Below are 23,071 nucleotides of genomic sequence, written 5' to 3'. Positions count from 1 at the left end.
ATGTTACTTTGCTGTAGCTCAAACATTTTTAACATGCAAACATCTCTAGGTTGTTATGCTAAAATGTCAGTACCATCAACGTAGCTTAAAATAATTAAATGTTGTTTAATAGCAATATGTAAGTATGATGACTAAATAAGTATATAAAATTCTCATTGAAATTCAAAGTGGTTGATCAGAAAACATATTTTAGGGGGTAACGTTTTTTTGCCTCACCTTGTATGCATGTATGTGTGTATATATTATATATAATTTTAGCAAAATAAATACAACTTTTGAGGTTTTTTTTTATTTAATTTTTAAAACAAAATAAAACATGAAATTTCCTGTTTTGTCTGAAATGAAAACACATCCCTAATGCATGGAAATTTAATGCTGAAATCATCACATGTGCTTTTATGCATGTATACTGTTCCTGCTTTAAAATAGGTTCAAAATATCAATATTTTCCTGCCAGCCTGTATTTTTTAAAGTGAAACATGGTGGAGAGATTCCCTTTTGAAATCCACTTACAGGCCCGGGGTTTGGAGGGATGGGGGTGGGGTGCACAGTTTCCCTTCCCCAGTAGAAATGCTTGAATTTTTGGCAGTAGAAACTGAGTTAAAACTGTTTCTTTTTTTAGCAAAAGCTAAGCACAGTTATAATATATTCTGTGAGGTGGAACTATACAGTATAATTCTCTTAAATATGAAATTCCACCACAAGAAGTTGTAATTGCATATTTTCTTTTATGAATCAGGCCCTCGTACAGGCCACAATGTTTGTCATCCCTGTGCCATGAATAGGGGAAACAACATGCCTCCGGCATTGATCAAAAAGCTTGGAGTGAGCCAAGAAGTATGACAGAAAGAGACATGGGAAAGAAATGCATCTTTTGAAAGTCTTGGAAAATTAATGGGAAGCTACTGAGCTCCATTGTTTGTTTTGCAAAGGGTCACTCTTCTTGGAACCCTGTTTGGTATCATAGCATCAGGGCTTTTTTTTTTTTTTTTTACAACTGGTCTTCCCCTCGCATCCGGCACACTCTTTTTAGTGAAACTGAGCATGCTCAATTTCACTAAAAGGAGCGTGCCCGAAGTGAGGGGAAGAGAGAGCAGGGCAGGCAATGTGGCAGTGCCGCTGAAGACCAGTGCTGGATGAAGTCTTCAGCTGGCAGGGGTTGGGGACCCTGTCCAGCCAACCAGGGGCCCAGAGCAAATCTATGGGGCCCAGGCCCCCCCCGGCCCCATCTAGCTACGCCACTGCTCTTGACTAGCCCATATTTGACAGCCCTTGGTGCATGCCTAAATGCAGACTTATGCTAGGATTCTATAATGGCAGTAAATTGCGCTGAACTCATATCATCCTGGTGCCTAACTTCAGGTGACCTTTTGAGAATGACCGCTTAGGACAGCCATGCTAACTGTACAAGTGACAGTGTATGCGAATTATTGTTCGTTAACTGCAGTGTGCAGTTCACATCCAATCGCTTCCCATAACCAGCGCACTCCCCACCCCATCCTGTGCTAAACAGTGCAGGATTTTTAGTGTGCTGGCTCTTTTTAGCGCACAGTATTTGTTGGCACTTCTTAATAAATAGGCCCCCTTAGTTTTGACCACAACTGGCTTATTGTTCTAAAATATTTCAATATTCATGGGAGGGTCGATTGTTGAAACTTGCCTGAGGAAAAAAGTCTTCTATTTGTGCTGGCTAAAAGAGAGCAAAACATATCATTTCTTAAATACTTACTTTATTTTATAATAACATCTATAACTCATCCCCCTTTTCTGGACTCAAGGCAATTTACAAAGCCATAAAATCACAGTGTGATGGTGTCTTTAGTAAAATTTCTTTCATATTATACACTCAATATAGAAGTAGAACAGAATCCATAGTAAAAGTCTCACCAATGTTATCAAGAAAGCCAATTTATAGCAAAGTTAAAACTCAACTTTTTTCCTTATTCTGTTGTAGCTTTTCTATACGAGTTTTGTTGTTCGTTGTTTGATTAAAACTTACATATAAAGGATTAAAAAGGTTAAAAATCAACTCAATGAAACATTCAAAGCACATAACAATCAAATCCTCTTATCCCAAATACCATCATAAAAGAGCATAACTTCAGTAGACATGGCTGTTGGCAGTCACATCTACTTAAAAGCGTTACAATATAACCAGGTTATAACATTTCTGAAAAAGAATAATTCCCTAATAAACATATTTTATCTGGCATTATAACCTTTTCCTGCTGTGCCACAATATCAAAATAGTAGAGACAAAATACAAATATAAGAATGTTTGCACAGTAGTTTGAAGATGATTCTCCAGTGAGGTTTTATGTACATTCTTTTGTATTGCATTATGTTTTAGTTTTTATTGTACCCTCCTTGATATTTATGTAAAACAAGGCAGAATATTAAATAGACTTAAAATATAAATTTTGCCCAACAGATTTTATTAACAACAATTAGAAATCCTGTTATGATTGGTGCAGCTTATTATTAGTTTTATATCAGCCACCGTGTCTTTTTAATTTCTGTTCTAATACTTAACTTCTCCTTTAATTCGAGTTGCACAGTAGTTAGAAAGCCCAAGTATTTCATGTGATCAAGGAAGCCAGGGAAACTCTTTTTTTCGCCAAGCTCTATCTTGTAATCATTTTTTTGTAGCTATCATTCAGCACTCTCTTTCTCAGTCTTGAACAATCTGCTCGAGGGTACTAAAATATTTCTTCTCGTGAAGGATAATGTTATAATCCTTTTCTGTGGATAAAAGACTGATTTACCTGAGAGAAGGCCTCTTATAAATTTATGTCATGGCTGAATGTGCACATAGTGCAAGATAGTGCATTCTAGTGATGGGCTGTTGTTTGCAACAACATAGACAACGTCAACAACATATCCGATGTCTTCCATATCGTTAAACAAAAACAAGCAGAAAACAATATGTTCCTCCCCCCCCACCCCCACTCCATATTTAAAACCATTTAACCTGCCAGGAACGGCTCCTGGCCAGTTAAATGACACTTAACTGGCTCAATGGCAATATTCAGTGGGAGATAGTCAGTTATCTCCACTGAATATTGCCAGTTAGTGGATAGCTGCTTGTATCGCACAATATAACCAGCTATCCACTGATATTCAGCGCATCGCCAGCTATGTTTGGCATCCAAATTAGGCTGTAAAAATAGCTGGAATATCTTTGGCTAGTTTAAACTTAACTGGTCAGTGCTGAATATTGGCTTACCCGGTTAAATTTAAGCCAGCCAAAAAGCACTTGGATATTCAATGCTGGTCACTGGAAATGACCTGGCATTGAATGCCTGGGCTGACTGCCAACTGCAGAAGTTAGCCAGGGTCCCTCCTGATGTCTCAATATTGGGCCTGTTGTATTTTGTTGTTTGATAATAATAGTGTGCGCTATGTGGAAATATTGAGAACTATTTCAGAAATAGTGCACAATAGTGGAATCACCATCCATGTGCAAACCACTGAGCTTGTGCAAACTTAGGAAAAGAGTGCGCCCTCATTCTAAAATAGTGTGCCCTCTTTCCACATAGTGTGCACTATTAAGAGTGAGCACTATTATCTGTAACTGACAAAATGACAAAACGGAGAGAAAATCCCAAATAAAAAGAAAATTCCTGTAAATGGCATAAGAAATGAAACAAAGATGCTCTGGCTGCCCATCACTCACGCATACCATGCTTCAGGGACCAGCTGGGGTTCACTGTAGGCAGAACAACCATTATGGGCCAGATTCAGTAAATGATGCTCAAATTTAGATGCCGGAAAAATCCACACTGAGCACTATTCCATAAAGGGCGTTCCGGGCTGAGCACCCTTTAAAGAAGAGTTCTTAGCGTGGATTACTGTGCCCAACTTTGGATGTAGGGACCTAAACCTGCTGAAACCTGGTGTAAATCCTGGTGCACAAGTTGGGTTACACGTGAGACAATTTAGGTGTGCAGAGTTATAGAATCGTGCACAGACAGATGCATGTGCAAATCCAATTTAGTGCCTATTGACATTATGAACTCATTAATTTGTATGTGCACGCCCAAATTTGAGTGGCCTATATAGAATGTGGAGCTACATGTATATTTTATAAAATATGTATACACACATTTAGAATGTGGAAAACAAACCAGCAGATCAGTATAATATCCAAAAGACTTTATTGAAGATACCGTATGTGAGACAAATGCCCGACACAGGCCGTGTTTCGCCCAACAATAGGGCTGCGTCAGGGGCTAGTCTGTATCTTTCTTAAATAAGAGCGGTATCAAATTGTATATCAGGACAAGGATAAAAGGAATTGTCTTTATTAAAAACCAGCATAAGCAGCACAAAATAACGTATCCTGTATGACGCCAGATAATCGGTAAATAGTCTGCTGTCAAAGGCTGGAAAAAAGCATAATGTCTGCACCTTCAATCTAATCATGATTTGTATAGGAATTGTGCTAGTAATTTATAAAGACACACCATATATGTGTCTTTTAAAATAGGCAAATAGTTTGGGCAATTCCACTCTATTAATATAGGCACTCTGTTATAAAACTATCTTTGAACCCCGAAATTCTATATAGCTTGCCCAAAGTTTGGTGCGTAATTGGGCACAGATTTGTGATCTGCACCTAAAGTAGTTGGTTAAATTGAAGATAATCAATAATTGATCTTAAGTACTAATTTCATCAATTACTGATTATGCACGAATCTGCCATCTGCGGCTATTCTATAACCTTTGTGCCCAATTCCTCTCGTATGCAACTCCAGAGGGGGTGTGGCCAAGGGAGGGGCATGAGCAGGTCAAGGGCATTCCCAGGATTTAAGCACAGAGTTATTAAATTCTTCCATTTTCACGCCTGACCCATAGCAGTTACACAGCCTTTGGCAAGTGTAGATGCTAAAAGGCAGTTTCATATGGAATTGCCCTTACAGAATTCACACCTACCCCCGAATTCAATAAATGATGCTTTAAATTGCATATGCAAATTTGGTTGTGTACCCAAATTGTGAATGCAATTTAATCAAATAACAATCCAATTAGCACCGATAATTAGAACATTAACAAGAAATTATTGATGATAACTGGCTTTAAATATAATTTACACACGTAATTTAGGCATGGGATCTGTGCAGAAATTTTACGCAAGGGTCTTAAAATGGGGCGCATAAGGATGTACCCGCAATTTATGTATATTGTTATAGCATAAATGTGATCTGCACCTAATTTTCACACGGGGATTTACACCAAGGTTTCGTTGGTGTAAATAGTCACACTTAAATGTAGTTGTGGTTCCTGACGCTAAATGCTATTCTATAAATGACACCTAACTTTAAGCACCATTTATAGAATGACGCTATCTTTGGGTACCATTTACAGAATCTATCTCAAACTGTCTATCGCCTAGAATAGATGAAATGTGCGACAGTAGAAGCTGATGTATTAACCTGCAGGTTAGTGACCTCCACGTTTGATGACTTTGCTACTCGCACAAATGAGCTGGACAGAAAAAAAATGGACAGGAAACTTTGCTCACAAGATGACTGAAAAAAAAGAAGACTACACTTCTGATGTATAATTTTCTTTGATATGTAAAATGGGCTCACAAAGGGCGTCTTTTACTAAGGCGCGCTCACGTTTTTAGCGTGTGCTAAAATTGTTGGTGCGCTAAACATTAGAGACGCCCATAGGAATGCATTGGCATCTCTAACATTTAGCATGCCCACAATTTTAGTGCGCGCAAAAAATGTGAGCGCCTTAGTGAAAGACCCTCAAAACCTTTTTTCACAGGATCACTATTGCAAATTTCAAAAGTAATTTGCTGCTTACATATTTGGCATCCCAACAGCTCATTAATTGGTATCTTAGTAGCTTACAACAGATTGTGCATAAAAGTTTATTACTCCAAAAAGTAAACTTGCAAAAAAGTTAATAAAGCAGAGCTTCACATGTTTAAAAAGTCTGAAAACTTCAGAATGTCCAAAGTTTCATAAGACTGTGCAAGACAAAAGTTTCATTTTGTTTAGTTTACTGTGGTGTTTATTGGAATTTTTTCTTTTGTTTGTTCGTTTTTTTGTTTATTTTGGGGCAATGTCAGCAGTGTGCATCATTTTGCAATAGTGCACACTGTCTCACAATAGCACTGTTTCACAATAATGAGCACTATTTCAAAACATTGCTCACTATTGTGAAATAATGCACCCTTTTGCTCAAATAGGAGGGAATTTATAAATGGCACTCAAAAATGGGCATCAGAAAAGAACAGCACTTTATAGAATAGCACTTAACATCCTTTATAGAATAGCACTTAACATCAATTCTCTGGGTGCCAGACTTATGCCTACTGAATCCTAGTGTAAATCAGTGGTGTAGCTATGTGGGGCCACGGGGGCCTGGGCCCCCGTAGATTTGGCCCTGGACCCCCTACCGATGACCCTCTCGACCCCCCCTCCCGCCGATTACCCTCTCGACCCCCCTCCTGCTGCCAACCCTCCCCCACCACCACCGTTGCCGCCGCCGTGGGCTGCCTTTGCTGGCGGGGGGACCCCAATCCCCGCCAGCCGAGTTCCTCTTCTTCCCGCGAAGGCTTCGTGCAGGACGTCAGACTCACAGAAACAGAACGAAGCCATCTTGCAAGGCTTCGTTCTGTTTCTGTGAGTCTGACGTCCTGCACGAAGCAGGACGTCAGAAACAGAACGAAGCCTTCGTGGGAAGAAGAGGAGCTCGGCTGGTGGAGTTTGGGGTCCCCCACCAGCAAAGGTAGCCCATGGCAACGACGGTAGTGGCGGAGGGGGGTCGAGAGGGTCATCGGCAGGGGTCGTCAAAGTTGTTGTTGGTGGTGGCGGCGGGGGGGGGGAGCGGCAATGGCGGGGGGGCCGGTGGCGCCGGGAGAGGGCTAAAATGTGCCCCCTCACCTCACGCTCTGGACCCCCCTCACGCCAAAGTGTGGCTATGCCCCTGGTGTAAATCCTGGCACCTAAGTTGGGTGCGCTGACCAATTATTCTATAATACTGTATGCAAAATTTTTGGAATACCCTTGAGCCGCCCTTGCCCCTCCCATGGCAATGCCTTTTTCGGATTGTACGCTATCCAGCTTATAATTGAAAAAGAAAAACGCCTATTTGCGACCCAAATCGGGAGATAGACGTTTATCTCACAAAAACGAATAAAGCGGTATAATCGAAAGCCGAATTTGGACGTTTTCAACTGCACTCTATCGCGGATGCGGACAAAGTTGATGGGGGTGTGTCAAAGGCGTGGTGAAGGCGGAACTGGGGCGTGTTTATCGGCCGATCAGAGATAGGCGCCTTTCGCCGATAATGGGAAAAAAAATGCCTTTTTAGCGAGAATTTAGGGCACTTTTCCTGGACCCTGTTTTTCCATGAATAGGGCCCCAAAAAGTGCCGCAAATGACCAGATGACCACTGGAGGTAGTCGGGGATGACCTCCCCTGACTCCCCCAGTGGTCACAAAACCCCTCCCACCACAAAAATATGCCGTTTCACAACTTTTTATGTTCACCCTCAAATGTCATACCCACCTCCCTGGCAGCAGTATGCAGGTCACTGGAGCAGTTATTAGGGAGTGCAGTGGATGTCAGGCAGGTAGACCCAGGCCCATCCCCCCCCCCCCACCTGTTACACTTGTGCTGGTATATGGGAGCCCTCCATACCGCCCCCCAAACCCACTGTACCCACATGTAGGTGCCCCCCTTCACCCCTTAGGGCTATAGTAATGGTGTAGACTTGTGGGTAGTGGGTTTTGAGGGGGATTTGGGGGGCTCAACACCCAAGGGAAAGGTGCTATGCACCTGGGAGCTCTTTTACTTTTTTTTTTTTTTTGTAAAAGTGCTCCCTAGGGTGCCCGGTTGGTGTCCTGGCATGTGAGGGGGACCAGTGCACTACGACTCCTGGCCCCTCCCACGAACAAATGCCTTGGATTTATTCATTTTTGAGCTGGGCGCTTTCATTTTCCATTATCACTGAAAAACAAAAACGCCCAGCTCACAAATTGTCGAATAAAACATGGACGTCTATTTTTTCCCAAAATATGGTTCGGTCTGCCCCTTCACGGACCCGTTCTCGGAGATAAACCCCATGGAGATAGACGTTTTCGTTCGATTATGCCCCTCCATGGGATTTAGGCACCCAGATTTATAGAAAAGCACATAGCCAGATGCACATGCAAATCATCATCAGTGCCAATTAACAGCAATAATTGGTTGATACCATCCAGTTGTTGATGGTTAATAATTCGTTAGCCAATTAGGTTGTGCACACATCTTGGTAGCGTGCCCAAATTTGGGCAGCCAAATCTGGGTGCCATATTTAGAGTCTGGGGGTTAGTGTGTACTATTGCAAAATAGTGTTCACTATTGATGACAGTGTAAAAAAAAAGTCTGAAATTGTTTTTTTTATCTCTCATTTAAAAACAACATGAAACTACATTGGAAATGTTATTTCAAAACATACATAGCCCTAGACTTTCCATGTGTTTTAGAATGTGAATTACCATTTGTGGAACTTCCACATTTTAGTATATCAAGATCTAGGGCTATTTGATGAAGTGTGGTAACCTACACTAACAATATCATGGTTTACACAGGCATTAATTGCCGTAGCTCCATTATTTTTAGTAGGCTCATTTCATAAGCCCATAAACATTTATCCACATATTAGCATGGGTTGCTCCAATAAATATTTCTATTAGAAACTTGCTTGATGGTCTCATTGGCAGAGATTCGGTCTTTCAGTATCTCCGTGTTAGGTTTTTTTCTCCTCCTTTTCCTTTGAATCCCTTACCAGATGTCGGAGCTGGACTTTTGGTGCAGGAGTTTTCTAAATGATGAAATAAATTATAGATAATATATTTTCAGTCCTGTAAATTAATGAGCAAGAATGAAACATGATCCAAACGCTGCATGCTGTCAAGACTCACTCTAGCTGCTATACTGGAAGTGTTTTTCTATTGACATAAATTCATAGTTTTTGTGGTGAGATATTATTACTAAAGAAATAGTTATACAAAATTAGGATGTAACATTTTTCATCAAAAGCTAAATTCTTACAAATTTGCTTCTGAGTTATTGTGGGGTCCTTTTACTAAGCTGTGGTAAAAAGTGGCCTACGGTAATGTAGGTGCATGTTTTGGGCATGTGCCAGGCCAGTTTTTACCGCATCTGCAAAAAGGGCTTTTTTAATGGGACAGGAAAAGGGTAGGCGGTAAAACTGAAACCAGCGTGCGCCTAAAACCAGTATGAACCCTTAACGCCACCCATTGATCTAGCGGTAAGGGCTCACATGCTACATGTGTGGTGACTGGTCAGCGCAAGCCAACTGCCGATTGCTGCCAGAAATGCCGCATGGAGGAGGAAATAAATAAGGGATTCTTTTGCAAAGGAGTGTTAGGCTCTATGTGCGTGCAGCACACACCAAAATGAGACTACTACCGGGCTACTATGCCCCCTGGCAGTAATTTCAGATTGCCCATTATGCCTGGATGATTGATTGATTGATTGATTGATTTCCTCCCATGTGCGGTGTTTCCGGTAGTAATCGGCAGTTGGCGCATGTCAACCAGTCACCGCACGTGTAGCGTTGAGCCCTTACCGCTAGATCAATGGGTGGCATTAAGGGCTCAGGCTGGTTTTAGGCACGTGCTGGTTTCAGTTTTACTGCATGCCCTTTTCCTGTCCCATTAAAGAAAGCCCATTTTTGCAGACGTGGTAAAAACTGGCCCGGTGCACGCCTCAAACACACGCCTACACTACCGCAGGCCACTTTTTACCGCAGCTTAGTAAAAGAACCCCTAAATAAATCATCCAGGCGTTATGGGTGCAAGGCAAATCTGAAATTACTGCCAGGGGACACGGTAGCCTGGCGATAGTCTCATCTTGGTACGTGCTGCACGCACATAGAGCCTAACGCTCCTTTGTAAAAGGGCCCCTTTATGCATTAAGAACAAACAGCACAGTAGTTTCACATTTTTACAATGAAGTCTTCTCATAAATACATTTTGTCACAAAAGCATCTTGCTGTGTAGAACCATAGTACTGTTGGGAAGAAGTCTATGTTTCTGGTGGCAAATAAAATGATGGTTCTAATTTTGGAGAAACCATAAGAAGAATCAACTTAAGCCAAAGAGCCGTCAAGTGGTTCCTTCTCTTCAGGACTCCCTAGCTCAGTTGCTGGAGCCAAATGTTCCACTTCCTTAAGTTCTCTGTGGTATTTTGCCATAATTGCAGCATAGGCACAACCATAGATGGCAGCTGCCAACATCATTAAAGAGACAATTCCACAAACAACTCCAGTGATTATTACAGTGGCTATTGCATGGCGTATACTGACTGGTCGGGGCTTCGATTTTACTTCACAGTCTGAAACATTTCGATCCCTAGATTGAGCATTCTGTCCATGTTTCCCATTATTCTGTTGCTCTAAATTATGAAGTTGAGTGTTGGAGAGAAGAATGTGAGTTTTTTGGGGATGACATGCCACGTAGAATTCATATGGAATTTTCAAGAGATCCTTTCCTTTCCAGTTTTCTGGTGTTAAGCAGACAACCTCATCAATAATTCCTCCTGAAAAGATTAAAGGATTTTAGTGGAACTGTTGGACACCCTTTTATTAAATTGCAGTTAACACATGAATTTGCTTGAGCTGTTAGAGATCAAGGGGCTCTTTCACAAAGGCACACCAAAAAATGGCCTGCGGTAGTGTGGGCGCGTGTATCGGATGCACGCTGGGCCATTTCTCCACTGCGTCTGGAAAAAAGGGAGGGTTGGGGCCGGGAAATGGATGTGCGGCAAAATTAAAACCAGCGCGCATCTATTTATGGCCTGAGCCCTTAACACGACCTGTTGACTTAGCGGTAAAGGTTCACATGTTACCTGCACGGTAACCGTCCAACACGCGCTATCTGCCGATTACCACCAGGAACGCCCCCCACTGTATTTTCTACCGCAGGTTTTTGGTACGTACCAAACTCGGAATTACCGCCAGGCACTCGCGCTAGCCAGGCAGTATTGCCGAATTGACGTCCGTTGCACGCGCATAGGTCCTTATGAGCCTTTGTAAAAGGACCTCCAAATGCATTAACTGGGACCATGTTAGCTTGCCAGTTAGTACGTACTCTCTCGAACACTAACCGCATGCCCTGATATGGGGAGAAAGTGGACATCTAATTTCTGGGAACACTTCTGCCCCTCCCATCGCCGCAACCTCTTTTGAGTTGCATGCTATGAAATTTAGGCACCCATGTTATAGAATAAGGTGTAGAGAAGATGCATATGTAGCTCAAAATTTGTGATATTTAAGTGTCAATACCAATATTTGATTGTTGGCACTTAATTCTGGGAACTGCGTCCAAATGTGGGTGCCAAACTTTGGGCAACTTTTATAGAATCCAGGGGATTGTGCTTCTTAAGGTGGTTTAGTATAAGAACCTCTAACTTGCATTATTTTATTGACTAGGAGCTTAGTATTCAGCAGTAATATACATAACAATAATGGTTGGCTTTCATTAAAACAAATAGCACAGTGGCATGAATAACACATTAGAAACAGCTGTCAGTGTCAGTCTCCCGAAATACTTGAAATACTTCCGAATGATTGAGAATATCCAATGTACAAAATGCATTCTACTATCTATGAAATTACTGACCTCGGTATAGAAAGCTCTCCAGCCACAGTTTAAGACCAACAGCTTGACAACTGCATTGCCAAGGGTTGTCTTTGAAGAGGAATGTTTTCAAATTGGAGAGTGAATCCAGTAGAGCTCTGTCTATGCTCTGCAGCTGATTATGTTTGACTGTAAGTAGGGTCAAGCGGTCTGTGCTATTGCCCAGAGATTCAGGTAGGTTTACTATATTGTTGGATGACAAATCTAGTTCTGTTAAATTTTGCAAAGGATTGAAAATGTTGTTTTCCAGGTCATGAATTAGATTGTTTGTAAGATTTAGAGTTTGTAAAAAATGGAGCCCTAGAAAAGCATTGGATGGCAGGCTTGATATGGAATTGTTGGATAGGTCTATAATTGTGAGCCAAGGTGTATTTACAAATGCACTGTTATTAATAGCCTGGATATTATTGTTCTGTAAGTATAATATTCGTGTTTCGGATGGCACATTAGTAGGGATTTCAGCAAGTCCTTTATTATTACAGTTGACTGTCTTTGTAGACTGGCGGCAAAGGCACATTTCAGGACATCCACACACCACATGCAGTAATAGGAAGACATTCAAAGCGAGAAACAGTCCACCTGTATAAAACAAAAGAAGAGAGAGGCTAGAAAACTCATTTCCACTCATGCATTGCTTGGATGGGTTAGTCCTTGGATTTTTGTGCATTTTTGACATAAATCTTTCCTACATAAAAACTTAAAAACATTAGGCAAAGCATCTTCATGTAATTGTTTCAAAGCTGAAAACTAGGCTCATTTATAGATTTACATAAAACCTCTTTTAAATTGGAGAGGGTCAGAAATATCATAGTTTTCACAGTATGAATTTAAACCACATCCAATAGATGAAACTTTCTCACTGAGAAGGTTTCAAAGGTCGTAGTGCTGGATCTTCTTTTCGGGCCCATCAAATATGTTCCAGGCACAGACATTTTTCTGTTTCATTTTTTTTCTTTGTGTGTGAGTGTGGTGTGTGTTTCTTTCACTGGTTGTTTGTTTTATTTTATTCCATTTCATTCAAATGAAAAAATGTTTTTGGGGAAAAAAGCAAGAAATGAAAAACAAACTTAAAACTGTCAAGTTCCCTTTTTTGTCAGGGCCCCTCTGCTGACCTCAGCCCCCTACCCCAACTTCTCCTGGACCCTCTTACCCTTCTGAATTTCATGGGGAAGGAATGATCTGTAGGTGCTCTGGCCTGATGGTGTACAAATGGTGCCAACAAGCTAAGACTGATGGCACTGTTAATTTTTGTCATTTTTTCTGTTTATTCTGTTTTATTAATTTAATTACTATTGATGCCACATCCATTTACTTCACCTTTTATTATTAGACAAGAGAAGGTATACAAGTATATATGATATACATAAGCGCACAATTAAATATGTGCACAGATATTTATAAATGCACAATAGTGTATAAATCTCTATAGAAAGGATCAGAGATTACTGACTGTGTATTGTATATTAAATACATATTTTTGATATGTCACACAGACTTAAGTCATATGTTCTTTGCGCCCAATTTTTACATAATTTCTTTAATTGTGTTCTATTATTATCAAGGTATTGTGTGTATATATATTTGATAAAATTTTGTTCACCTTTTTATGTTTTATGAGTAACTCACATATATTTGTTGTTTTTGGTTGTTCAGCAATCGATACAATATATTTACCTGGTTATCTGCATATTTATACATGTTTCTTGATTATTGTATTATTTTATTAGTTTTTATCTTGTTTCATCTCTCATTACGGATTGTTTCTATATTTTAGCTTTTGTATTTAAGTTGTACATCTAAGTTTGACTTTTATCTAATTTTTATGTATATGTTATATATGTTTTGTAGACTCCTGATGCAGGCCTAATGGCTGAAACACAACTGTTGTGTCAAGTCATTTTTCATCAATAAACAAGTGTTTTTAAGATCCATCTCTCCAGGCTTTGTATCTCCGTGGTCAAACATCCCACTTTCTCTTATACCTGTGTTCTCCCGTGGGGCGTTCGAGTTCTCCACTTGTCTGCGGATCTGCCTGAATTTTTGTCATGCATACAAATAGTGCCAGCTTTATTTGTTGTACGGCAGAAACTGCAATTAGGGATCACTACTGACCTGCAAAAAGACATCAGTGAGGAAAGAGGATCCAGGGGGCCAGCAGAAACAAGAAAAGACATGGGAGAAATGTGTTGTTAATTGTAGGGGGAAAAATTACATTTTTGTATCTGTTGAATATGTAGCCATTCACCAATGTTGGCATCAGCACATGGTCATCAAAAAAAAATGAGTCCTTTTACTGAGTTGTGGTAACAAGTGGCCTTAAAGCGCCTTTATGTGAGATTTTTCTGCATACTAAGGACATTTTTACTGCAGCTGGAAAATTACCAGTTTTCCATTTTCTCAATTAATGGCTATGAGCTAATGTTACAAATAATGAGAGTGATATGATGAGGGATGTTATGATAGAAGTCTACAAGATAATGAGCGGAGTAGAGCGGACAGATGTGAAGCGTTTGTTTACACTTTCAAACAACAATAGAACCCGGGGACACAAGATGAAGCTAGAATATGGTAGATTTAAAACAAATAGGAGAAAGATTTTCTTTACTCAGCGTGTAGTTGGACTCTGGAACTCGTTGCCAGAAAATGTAGCGACAGCAGCTGGCCTTACGGGGTTTAAAGAGGGTTTGGACAGATTTTTTTTTAATGGGTTTTTGCCAGGTTCTTGAAGCATGGATTGGCCACTGTCGGAGAGAGGATGCTGGGCTTGATGGACCCTTGGTCTTTTCCCAGTATGGCGGTGCTTATGTGCTTAGAGTTCCCTAATAGTCTGACTTACAGAAACAGTAGTTGCTACAGGAGGAAAAAGCCTCATGAAGCTCAAAAGTGCAGTGAGCAACAAGAGCAGGGCTGCTTCATCATTGACATAAAAATGGCATAAAAATCCTCCTGATAGGCATATATATGAAATGCATAAACTGAAAAACTGTATTCCACATCAGTTTGAAAGAGTACTTAGCTTCAAGCCAGTCTTCCTTGCACTCCTCTTTCTCAAAATTAGGGACCGTGACGATTCCAAGATGGCGCTGTGAATGGATGCACCTGTGTTTGCTCCTGGAGGCTGCTGTGTTTGTGAGTTTTCTTCGGTGCCTCTGTAGCCTTGTCAATGATGGGGAAGCGGAGGGGGAAGGTAAAGGAATACCCCTCGGTTCCTGTGACCTCCTCGACAATGAAACAAACAACCCTGCAATTTCCCAGGCAGCAACCGGGTCCTCAGAGAACTTCGACCCCCTCTGCAGCTCTCGGCCCTTCAGAGTCGATCGAGAGTGGAAACGGGGCTTCCCTGAGCCCTGTGGAGCGAATTGCACCCCCCCAGCCTGGAGGAAAGTTGCTGGCTGTTCAAACAGAGACAGATGCCGAAGTGGCTCAGCTGGTCCTGTCCGAGGGTGTGACTGCAGCAACGGAGATAGATTCTCAACTTCGGGAAACATTACTACAGCAGGCTTCAAAGGTATTGCCTCAAGCTATTGTTTCCAAGTTAGCTCGTGCTGATAGTCTATCTCAATCTCCTCCTGTGGCTAGTGGAGTGATTAGACCAGCAATTGTGACACTGGAGTCACTATGGGATATGGTTTACAATATCCAAACCTCTATGCAAACTACTTTAAAGCAGAATTCTTCTGATATTGAAGTTCTTTCTGAGGTTGCCCTGCTTCAAGCACAAGTGACTGCACAGCAAACCCAGAAATTGGAACATGTGGATATCAAAATTCAAGAAATGGGATCTATAGAAACAGCTCTGGTTAAATACAATAATTTCCTACATAAACGACTTGAATACTTGGAAAACCAGACTAAAAGACTTAACCTTAGGTTTCTTAATTTTCCCAAATCGCCGTTAATTTCTCCCTTGGAGATGATTAAAAAATATTTGGTGGACATCCTAGGAATGGACAAGGACTCACTCCCTCCCATTACACGGGCTTATTACATCGGGAGTACTGGAGTGGTGGTAGGAAAGCCCCCCGTAATAGGGGAAGGAATGAATCTTACCTCATTCCTAGAAAGCTCATTAGAAATAGTTACTCAGAGATTAACTCTGCTTGTCACTTTTGCGCTGGAGTCTGATAGGAATGCCATACTATGGCTTTCGTTGAGACATTTAGAAAATCTGTTTTTGGGCTCAAAGGTCCGTATCTTTCCAGATCTCTCACGGCCTACACAGATGAGACGAAGGGCCTTTTTGGAACTTCGCCCGAGGGTGGTGGCATTGGGAGCAAATTTTGTCTGACCCAAAACAGTTGAAAGAGTTTATTGATGCAAGAGTTTATGTGAATATAGTAAACCTTCCCTAATCAGCAGGCTGGGGTCTGAACCAGAGGAAGCATCTATTGATTGTTAATTTTTGTATTTTTTGTTTCTCTTTCTTTTTTTTTTTGAATTTCCTTAATCTTGGAATCAAATTTCTTTAACTTGTGGACAAACGGGCTGTAAAGATATATACTTATTATTTTTGTTTCCTAATGTTAAATAATGCTGATTGCATATTCACTTTAAGTGGAAAATTTAAATAAATTAAAAAAAAATTAGGGACCGTGACCTACGATGGCCAACTTTTCGTTGCCTGCTTCAGGGTTCAACGGTCAAGAATTAGTCCTGGATATTTAGTAATGGGCCATATTCAAGCACTGGTCCTGAATATCCGAGTCATTGGCAGTATCCAGAAGTTTTGTAGGTATGACTGATATTCAGTTCCATACCCACCAAGATAACCAGACAAAGTTACCCTTGGTGTACTCCAACCTGCTGAGATAGTATGTGATCACCGACATTGAATCTCACTGCCAGCTCCATCCTGACTCTGCCATAACTCCACCTCCCGGACAGTCACAGCCAATATTAAGTGGCACTGTCCAGTTAAATGCAACCGATTAATGGCTGTCCTGTCCACTTAAACCACGCCACTGAATATTTGCCACGGATCCGGTTAGTGGGTGTTAACTGGATAGGAGCAAATTTTGTCTGACCCAAAACAGTTGAAAGAGTTTATTGATGCAAGAGTTGATGTGTATATAGTAAACCTTCCCTAATCAGCAGGCTGGGGTCTGAACCAGAGGAAGCATCTATTGATTGTTAATTTTTGTATTTTTTGTTTCTCTTTCTTTTTTTTTTTGAATTTCCTTAATCTTGGAATCAAATTTCTTTAACTTGTGGACAAACGGGCTGTAAAGATATATACTTATTATTTTTGTTTCCTAATGTTAAATAATGCCGATTGCATATTCACTTTAAGTGGAAAATTTAAATAAATTAAAAAAAAATTAGGGACCGTGACCTACGATGGCCAACTTTTCGTTGCCTGCTTCAGGGTTCAACGGTCAAGAATTAGTCCTGGATATTTAGTAATGGGCCATATTCAAGCACTGGTCCTGAATATCCGAGTCATTGGCAGTATCCAGAAGTTTTGTAGGTATGACTGATATTCAGTTCCATACCCACCAAGATAACCAGACAAAGTTACCCTTGGTGTACTCCAACCTGCTGAGATAGTATGTGATCACCGACATTGAATCTCACTGCCAGCTCCATCCTGACTCTGCCATAACTCCACCTCCCGGACAGTCACAGCCAATATTAAGTGGCACTGTCCAGTTAAATGCAACCGATTAATGGCTGTCCTGTCCACTTAAACCACGCCACTGAATATTTGCCACGGATCCGGTTAGTGGGTGTTAACTGGATAGGAGCTTCTCCCCAAATAACTCCTGCTGAATATCACCGAGTCCATTTCCTGGCCATTTACATGTATAAATAGCAGCTCTCTGAAATCACCATGTACATGTACATTCAATCTACACTTGCAAATGCTGTTATGTGTATAGATACTTCTAAAATGACCTTCAGTACGTTCTGAGCAAATGATCCAGTAAAACCAGGGAGAAAAGTCCAATGTTATCAGGAATCTTACCATTTTTTCTCATTAGTTTATAACAGTTCATTTCTAATTCTTTGGGTTGCCAGCTTATTCAGAGTCTGCTTCTACTAGAGAATTAATTAGCAACTACCTATGGATTTTGATTCCAATTTTTAACCATATTTCTTGTCTAATCTTATCCATCTTTCATCCAAGTGTTACAGAATCTCTAGCATCTGGTAGGCATGATCTCTGAGCGGTCATTTTACAAAGGCGCACTGAAAAATGGGCTGCGGTAGTGTAGGTGCATGTTATGGATGCGCAGATCTGTTTTCCAACGCACCCGTAAAAAAGGCCTTTTTTAAAACTTTTGCTGAAAATGGATGTACATCAAAATAAAAATTGGCTCGCGTCCATTTTGGGTCTGAGACCTTACCGCCAGCCGTTGACTTAGCGGTACAATCTCTTCATGTTAACCATGCAGTAATTGCCTACGTGTGTCAAGTCAGAGTTACCGCCCGATTTTCTCCATGCGTCAAGAAAATAAAATATATTTTCTGGCGCACATAGCGGACGCGTGTCAAAAGTGAAATTACCGCATGGACCACACGGTGGCCGGGCAGTAACTCCGAATTGACATGCATTGGGTGCACATAAGAGCCTACACAGCTTAGTAAAAGGGCCCTTGAATTTGGCCAATATATGCCACTGATGAGCAGTGCACCAAAAAAAGTGGGAGGGCGACCAAGGATGCCAAAGACTGAAAGATGTATGTTGGTAAAGAAGTTTATTCAAGTATGAAGACTCGACACAACGTTGTGTTTTGGCCGTTAGGCCTGCATCAGGAGTCTATAAAATTGTATGTAAACAATAAGAAATAATAAACATTAAAAACAAGTAATATAAATTAAGAAGAAATCGAATGTGATGAGCAGCGACTAGGGTTCCCTTCCTCCAAAGGCTGTGAAAGCTGCCTCCCCGTCATCTCCAAACTTAGCTGGCCCAAGGAGTAGATGCCAACCTAAGGAATCACACCTAGATCTCCCTCCCGAAAACACTAAGCATGGCCATTGAGCCATCCAGGACGTGTGTTTCCTCTAATTTAGCAGACTAGGTTTCTATGCTCTCAAAAAGTGATCCTGCCTTACAGGGAATGTCAGGATAACTGGTTGATTTAATGTTTATGATCTGGAAACTGATATTGTTTTCTCTACTGTACATCAGTGCATTGTTCGAAGCTCTTAATGAAATGCTTGATGAGAATCAAATGTACCTACAACATAAAAGTTCCCAAATTATGAAATGCTGACTGGTAATGTTTTTATTTTGTCAATTCTTATAAAGCCTAAGGAAATGAGTGCAATGTAAGCACTGATTTTGTTAATGTTCCCACTGGACAAGGGCATAGTTCTTAACACCATGGGACTCATGAGTCACGTCTCACATTCGTGCTTTCAAAAGAAATGTTATTCAAGTTATCCCTGCTTGTTTATATTTATTATTTAAAATTACAGTGTACTTCCATAATGCAGTGCCAAGTAATGCTTTGCAAAGATGTGAACTTCTCTGTACTGACTATAAAAACATTTGTCAAGTGGAATTATTAAAATGATAAATGAGGTCACAAAGGTACTCAATGATATTTAATACCTTAAAATTATAATCAACTCCCAAGGCTCCTGACAGTGATTAAGTTTGCTTTTATGGCAGAATAATAATTTGTTGCTGTCAAATGTCCTCAGTACTATATCCTTTTGCTAAAAACAAATGAATGAAAGAAATAATAGGTTGTATTCCCCACAGCAATGCTAGCGTGCATGTAGTCAAATAATAGATTTTCTCAGAGACCCTGATAGTGCCCTATAGGATTCATTTTGGTACTAAGAAATCTGATCTGAACACAGAAGACAAATTATTTTCAAGCCTTTTTTCAATTTATATACTGTCATTCCAAAAAAACCACCCACAGTGGTAAAAAAAGAAACTTAAAATGAACATAGGGACAAAAACCTAAAAACAACTAAAAACTGGCAATAAATACTAGGCTACTTACAGAGACATAAAGAAACCTACTTTGTGAAACATGTGAGCATGCCTTTGTGCAACTGGAAAAAATAATCATATCAGACTTCTCTTGACTTCCTGGTATCTCCTGGATATTTGGTATATTGGGTGTAGAAATAAAAAGTTATTATGTGGCACATTTACGCTTATGGATTTATGGAGTATACATATACATAAATTGAAAATAACCATAGTACGATCCTTGGCAATGACTTGTCGTGTCTAGAGAATTTGATGTGAGACAGCTGTAACACCAAAAAGTTATTAGGTGACGCAATTGCACGTGCATCTTGATGAAATATTTGAATTCCAAAAACAATTGTAAAAATTATCATCCTTTCATAAACCTTTTATACCCCCTGAATTGAGTAGAAAATTTTGTATGGATCAGATTTGCTACCACAGTGTTATTAGTTGGTTTAATTCTACGCTCATATTCATGGGGTATGTGGATCTATAAAAAATAGTCATGAAAGAATCTTCATAACTCCCTGAAATGTCCTGAAAATTTGGTGTAGATTACATGGGAAATCAAGTTATTAACAACCTGAAATAATGATATCTATTTACTTGATGGTAGCCTAGGTGTAGGTTCTGTGTAAACGGAGGAAAAGACTCAATTACTGATCGGGTACTCCTTTGTTGAGCAGTAATTCAACTTTAGGGCGTAACCTACAATCAACATAGGCATAAAAACCTCCTTAATGATAGTATCCCCACAAAAATACAATTTAATTATTTGTTAATATAGTGGGGTATACTTTTCTTTCCAGCGTGTCAGTCTGCAATCTATGCACAGCCCAATAATCAAAAGTTATTAGACATAATTAAGCACATGTATCTGTGGAATACATGAATACCTCTCCCAGGAGCCTTTTTATTAAGCTGCGTAAGCATCTACGCACGCCCAACACATGCCAAAATGGAAATACCGCCCGACTACCATGTGGCTCTTGCGGTAATTTCATTTTTGGCGTACATCCAATACGCACATCTGAAAAAAAAAAATTTCAACTGCACATAACAGATGTGTGCCAATTGGCATTTGATGCATGTAGGTCATTACTGCCCGGATTCTTTACTGCTAGGTCAATGGCTGGCAGTAAGGTCTCAGACCCAAAATGGATGCACGGCAATTTTGATTTTGCCACACATCCATTTTCGGCAAAAAAAGGCCTTTTTTTACAGGCACGCCAAAAATGGATCGGCGCATGCCCAAAACCCATGCCTACACTACCGCAAGCCATTTTTCAGCACACCTTTGTAAATTTTTACGTTTGGGGAGCGTGCCAGGTGCCCTTGACCTGGATTGGCCACTGTCGGTGACAGGATGCTGGGCTAGATGGACCTTTGGTCTTTCCCAGTATGGCACTACTTATGTACTTATGTACTTATAATTCTTCTTTCAAGATCCTCATGGACACCCTGATGTTGTACAAATTGAGAGGTGCTTTTATTAATCTGCAGCCAAAAAATGGCTGATTTTCCATTTTCCCAATTAATGACCATGTATTACGGACTTCTTTTATAAAGTCGCTAGCAATTCCCACATGGAAAATGAGAGAAAGCCTATTCAATTCCTATGTGCTTCCTCTCATTTGCATCAGGGGAATCGCTAGTGCAGCTTTATAAGCCGTAATATTGCCATTTCCGGGCAGCCATTAAGAAAGATTAGTATGCGAGCCCTTATCACCACCCATTTTGTAGATGGTAAGGCCTCACGCACTAATCCCATGCTAACCAGTTAGCATGCAGTAATACCCACTCTCTACCCATGGACATACCCCTCTGAGAAACATTCAGAAATTGCTTTAGCACGTGGTTTGTGCGTGCTCATTGGGATTTCACTGTAGGATGCCTCAGAGCATTCCATGGTAAACCCATTTAAGCTGTGGTAAGTGTGTGCTAGCATTTTCCACAGCTTAGTGTAAGGGCCCTTGAGTGTGAATTAAAAGCAGAGCAGATGTAAAACCAAAACTTATTAGGGGACGACAATTGTGTATGTGTCTTCAAGAAATAGAATTGATTTAAAAACAAAAACAACAACAACATGACCATGGTCCAATTGCACAGGAAAAAATACTTTAAGTACATTTTAAAATGTTTTGGCTTATTTCCATTTTTGGAATTTTTTTCTTTGTTTCACACATCTGTGTTAATAAAAACATTTAAACATGCAATAGACTTATTTAAAATGCACAAATCAACTTTATGTGCATTAATTCATAGGTTAAAGTGTGTTAAGTCGGACTAAATTCTTTAAAGTACGCTAATGAACCAAATGTACACTAATGAATGACACTGTCCAATGCCTCCTGCTATGCTCAGAAAATCTCATGTCAATAAGACATCAAGTTGCACAGTTATTAATAGAGGACACACACACAGAGTGACTGCATGAGCCGCCCGCCTTCTCTCTACAAAGTACATTAATAAACATCTTTGACAAAATTTCAAAACATCTAAAAATTAAGCAATATGTTTAGATTTTTCTATTGTGTGCATCACTTTCTTCAGCTCAATTTTTTTTTTAAACTGTTGGACAATTCCTGAGTTCTATTTAAATTATTTTATGGTGCATTGAACGTAGAGACTGTAGTTTATAGTCTTATAAACAAGTGTATGAAAAACTGCTTATCATGATAATCAATTGATAACACGGTTTTCTAAACCCCCATTCCCTTGTCAGAATTGAATTTACACAATCAGTTTGGGGGGAAAAAACCGAGCTGAGCTAGCAAGAATGAATATAGAATAAATTCAATTAGTTTGGAGGTCAGATGTGTGAGTAAGACAAACTTAAAGCATGCACGCGTTATTATACTTTACAGTATATTATATTGGGATCCAAAAGATAAAGTAATGCAGTCTATTATCTCACCTTTCATGGCTAGTCACCAGAATTCTTCCCTGCAGAAGGTTTTCCCCAAGCTTAATGTGCAGAGTGTATTTCAGAAGTTACAGCAGGACTGTGTTCTCCTTTTGACTCCAGGTTTCTGCACCTTCAATTCAAATAGGAGCTGTTACTTCCAAATAGCTTTAGTCATTTTGTTACCCCATCAAGGATGGCTATTTCCTATCTACAATCAGATGTACTCTGTCTTTGAGCTGGTCATATAAAAGCTATTAACTCACACTGGCCAGTTGCAACATGCGAGGAACATTCTGATAGCCACGCTTTTCTGATTACTTAATCTGCCTGATGTCCAACGCACAACCATAAAGCTGCCTTTTAATCTAATGTAACTTCTGAGTTCTTTGGAATTAGTAGTCAAGCTATCAATCCTAGCAAGATCAGATGACTGTGGACATGACTTTTGGTCATCTAGGACGCTGACTGGAGGCAGTAAAGTATGTAATATTAGAACGAATAAGCCTGCATATTAATGGCATGACTTTGATGGCACGCTTGTGTGCTGTGCCCGGAT

At 40.2% G+C, this 23,071-nt stretch overlaps 2 protein-coding genes across 2 annotated transcripts in view; one reads left to right on the top strand and one right to left on the bottom strand.

Annotated features, from left to right (window-relative positions):
• Positions 1 to 23,071, top strand: part of CACNA2D3 (calcium voltage-gated channel auxiliary subunit alpha2delta 3) — an 877,278-nt gene that overhangs the window by 729,798 nt on the left and 124,409 nt on the right. The window lies entirely within an intron of this gene.
• On the bottom strand, positions 9,802 to 22,939 carry LRTM1 (leucine rich repeats and transmembrane domains 1). The gene is made up of 4 exons (XM_030205517.1): positions 22,779 to 22,939; positions 22,525 to 22,645; positions 11,651 to 12,247; positions 9,802 to 10,568 (listed from the first exon to the last, which is right to left on the bottom strand). The coding sequence occupies exons 2-4, from the start codon at positions 22,529 to 22,531 to the stop codon at positions 10,120 to 10,122; spliced, it is 1,053 nt and encodes a 350-aa protein (XP_030061377.1). The 5' UTR covers positions 22,532 to 22,645; positions 22,779 to 22,939; the 3' UTR covers positions 9,802 to 10,119.

This window comes from Microcaecilia unicolor, chromosome 6, assembly GCF_901765095.1.
Source record: "Microcaecilia unicolor chromosome 6, aMicUni1.1, whole genome shotgun sequence".
Taxonomy (NCBI): Eukaryota; Metazoa; Chordata; class Amphibia; order Gymnophiona; family Siphonopidae; genus Microcaecilia; species Microcaecilia unicolor.
The sequence above is the reverse complement of the archived record's forward strand: the minus strand, read 5'-3'. Positions and strand labels throughout refer to the sequence as shown.

Coding starts and splice junctions, on each gene's coding strand:
- LRTM1 (XM_030205517.1), bottom strand. Junction 10,569..11,650: donor GGAGAGCTTTCTATACCGAG/GTCAGTAATTTC, acceptor TAATCTTTTCAG/GAGGAATTATTGATGAGGTT.